Source organism: Vigna angularis, chromosome 6 (assembly GCF_016808095.1).
Source record: "Vigna angularis cultivar LongXiaoDou No.4 chromosome 6, ASM1680809v1, whole genome shotgun sequence".
Classification (NCBI taxonomy): Eukaryota; Viridiplantae; Streptophyta; class Magnoliopsida; order Fabales; family Fabaceae; genus Vigna; species Vigna angularis.
Genome location: NC_068975.1, coordinates 21,828,048 through 21,831,107, shown reverse-complemented (window position 1 = coordinate 21,831,107; position 3,060 = coordinate 21,828,048). Strand labels below are relative to the sequence as shown.

General features: G+C 40.7%; 1 protein-coding gene across 1 annotated transcript; it reads right to left on the bottom strand.

The window, feature by feature from the left end:
- Positions 1-2,183: 2,183 nt before the first annotated feature.
- Positions 2,184-2,780, bottom strand: LOC128197537 (uncharacterized). The gene has a single exon (XM_052879593.1). The coding sequence runs from the start codon at positions 2,778-2,780 to the stop codon at positions 2,184-2,186; it is 597 nt and encodes a 198-aa protein (XP_052735553.1).
- Positions 2,781-3,060: the final 280 nt, after the last annotated feature.

The following is a 3,060-nucleotide window of genomic DNA, read 5'->3' as shown; positions in this document are numbered from 1 at the left end:
CAAACAAACAAAATTGAAAGAAATGAAGTGTGACAACCTCGCGGAGGGTGTACCAACGCTACAGATGAAATGAACGAGGCAATATTTTTTTTTTTTTTTTATGAAAGTAAATTTATTAAACGATCCAGACGAAATTGAGTGTCATAATCCCCAGTGGAGTCGCCATCTGTCGCAACCGGAATCGCGACGGGACGACGATCCAATAAAAAGAAGAGATATTTGAAAAATAAAGAGATTTTGGAGTCGCCACCATAGTTTATTCTGGAAAACTACGGAAAAACCATAAAATGATAAGGCATGGTCAAATTGAACCAGATTCTTGGTTCGGGAGTCGGTTACGTGTAGGGAAGGTATTAGCACCCTACAACGCCTGCCCTAAGGCAGTACCTTTAACTAAATGCGCGAATGTGGATGTGGTTTTCAAAGTGTTTAACTTTCCCTTAAAATAAAACTCGAAAGAAACAAACAATATTTTTTAGCTTTTTGGGCCCGACAAGGATTGACCTTGCTCCTACGTATTCTCATGTGAGAAATCAGGGTTACGTAGTTCTTTTGAAAACTGTTTGAGATGTTGTTTGAAAATTGTTTGAGAATTCGTTTGGAAAATTGATTTGGATTTTTTTGGGAAAGTGAGCCTGACAAGGACTGGCCTTGCTCCTACGTATCTCCACTTTTGATGGAGAATCAAGGATCACGTAGTTCTACAAGGCGATATTGTTTGTTGTTTGAAAAGTAGACGTTTTTGGTTTTTGAAGATTTTTATATTTTTTTGGTATTTTTGCTGTAATATTTATTTTTTTGCGTAATGAGTACTAGGCTGATGCGTACGATCGCACGAGCACTCACACGGCTTTCTCTTTTTATTGTTTTGCGTAATGAGTACTAGGCTGATGCGTACGATCGCACGAGCACTCACACGGCTTTCTCTTTTTATTGTTTTGCGTAATGAGTACTAGGCTAATGCGTACGATCGCACGAGCACTCACACGGCTTTCTCTTTTTATTGTTTTGCGTAATGAGTACTAGGCTGATGCGTACGATCGCACGAGCACTCACACGGCTTTTTATTTTTATTGTTTTGCGTAATGAGTACTAGGCTGATGCGTACGATCGCACGAGCACTCACACGACTTTCTCTTTTTATTGTTTTGCGTAATGAGTACTAGGCTGATGCGTACGATCGCACGAGCACTCACACGGCTTTTTATTTTTATTGTTTTGCGTAATGAGTACTAGGCTGATGCGTACGATCGCACGAGCACTCACACGGCTTTTTATTTCATTAAATGTTTTTTTAAAGTTTTATATATTTTTTATTATTTACAATTTTTTATAATTTTTGAAATTTATGTAAAACAGCACAAATAAGTTTACTATATTCATAAAAAAAAAAAACAAAAAGATGAAGGTTACTATACAAGGGGTTACAAAGAGAAAAGTTTTGTTTTTTATCATCCTTTTTTTGACAGGGGGTGCGTGAGTGAAATATGGGGTGTGCAGGTGAAAAATGGGGGTGCCAAGGGGACTCGGCCCGAAGTGTTTATTCAGAAAGAAGCGTTAGGGGTCCCTCCAAGTTCAACTCAGTATCAGCATTCCATTTTATCCTCTGAACGAAAGACTCATGAGACACCTACCTCGTCCGAAGCTTCGCCGGCACAGTTGTCTCATGGCACAGTGAAGAAAGTGGTTTCGGGGGTTGCTTACGGTGACTGTCACTGTGGTGTAGGGTTAGATGGGAATATGATGGAGATGGGTGAAGATAGATAGTGGACGGTTACAGTGGTGCAACGGTGATGAGGGAGCTAGACGGTAGTGTTGAGGATGGCAATGGCGGCTGAAGAATGGCGGCAGCAACTTGTTGGTTTGGATAGAAGGCTTCCGAGGAAGATGATGACGGTGACAGTAGTGACCTTCTTGTTGCTCAGACGCGGTTCTACTTGAGCAGCTATCTCTCTCCACCCTTGGGCATATTCTCTGAATGATTCAGATTCTTTCTTCACCATGTTCTGCAATTGTGCTCTGTCAGGTGTCAAATCTTTATCATATCCATACTGCCTTAGGAATGTCTCAACCAGACGCTTCCATGAGTAGATGTGAGTAGTATCTAGGTGCATGTACCAAGTTAGAGCCTCGTCAGTTAAACTTTCTTGGAAGAAATGAATCAAAAGTTTTTCATCGAGGGCCTAAGCTGCCATTTTCCTGCAGTACATGCTTATATGGCCCCTCGGGCAAGTATTTCCCCGATATTTCTCGAACTCTGGCAGCCTGAACTTTGGAGGTATCACCACATCAGGAACTAAACATAGTTTTTTAGCATCTCCACATTCAAAACTTCCTTCACCCTCTACGGCTCTCAACCTTTTTTCAAGGACTTCTAATATGCTCTTATCATCCTTAAAATCTGCTGGTGTAATGACAGAAGATGGAGACTTCGTCTCAAGTTGTTTTTTCATTATCGTGCTCTCAATACCTGGTTGGATCGTCTGCCCAGGAATTGTGAAAGTGGTTGCCCCAGGCTCGTCTTCTACTTCAGCTGCATTACCTTCGGCCTTTTGAGTGTCAAGATGTCTCGAGTCCACTCCTGAGGGTGGAGTATAATTCGGGGGAAGACCATAGGAAGGGAAAGTTCGTGCTTCTGGAGCTCCTTGTTGTGATCGTTGCGTGCATAAACATTCAGGATCTTGTAAGGCATCCAGGGTCTTTAGGACTTGTCTCATTTGTTCCTTCAGCTGTTGGATATCGGCTTTCATTCCCTCTTGAACTTCTACTTGGTTCTCCATGATTTTGCAACTGGTTCGTGTCCTTTAGGGTGTCTTAGATGTTTAACTGTATTTATTTTTTTTTTTGTGAAACAAATTAAGAAAAAAGAAAAATAAAAAGAAAAGAAAAGAAAAGAAAACATAGTTCAAATTCTCTAGTCAGAAACTATAAAGCTGTGAAAATGTTTGCCCCAATATAATTTGGAAATTAACACGAAACAGAGTCAATAAGGTGGTTCATCATTCAGAAATCCCCAAAATGCGAGACATAGGAATTCTTGGTCAACCATCGCAGGCTTTA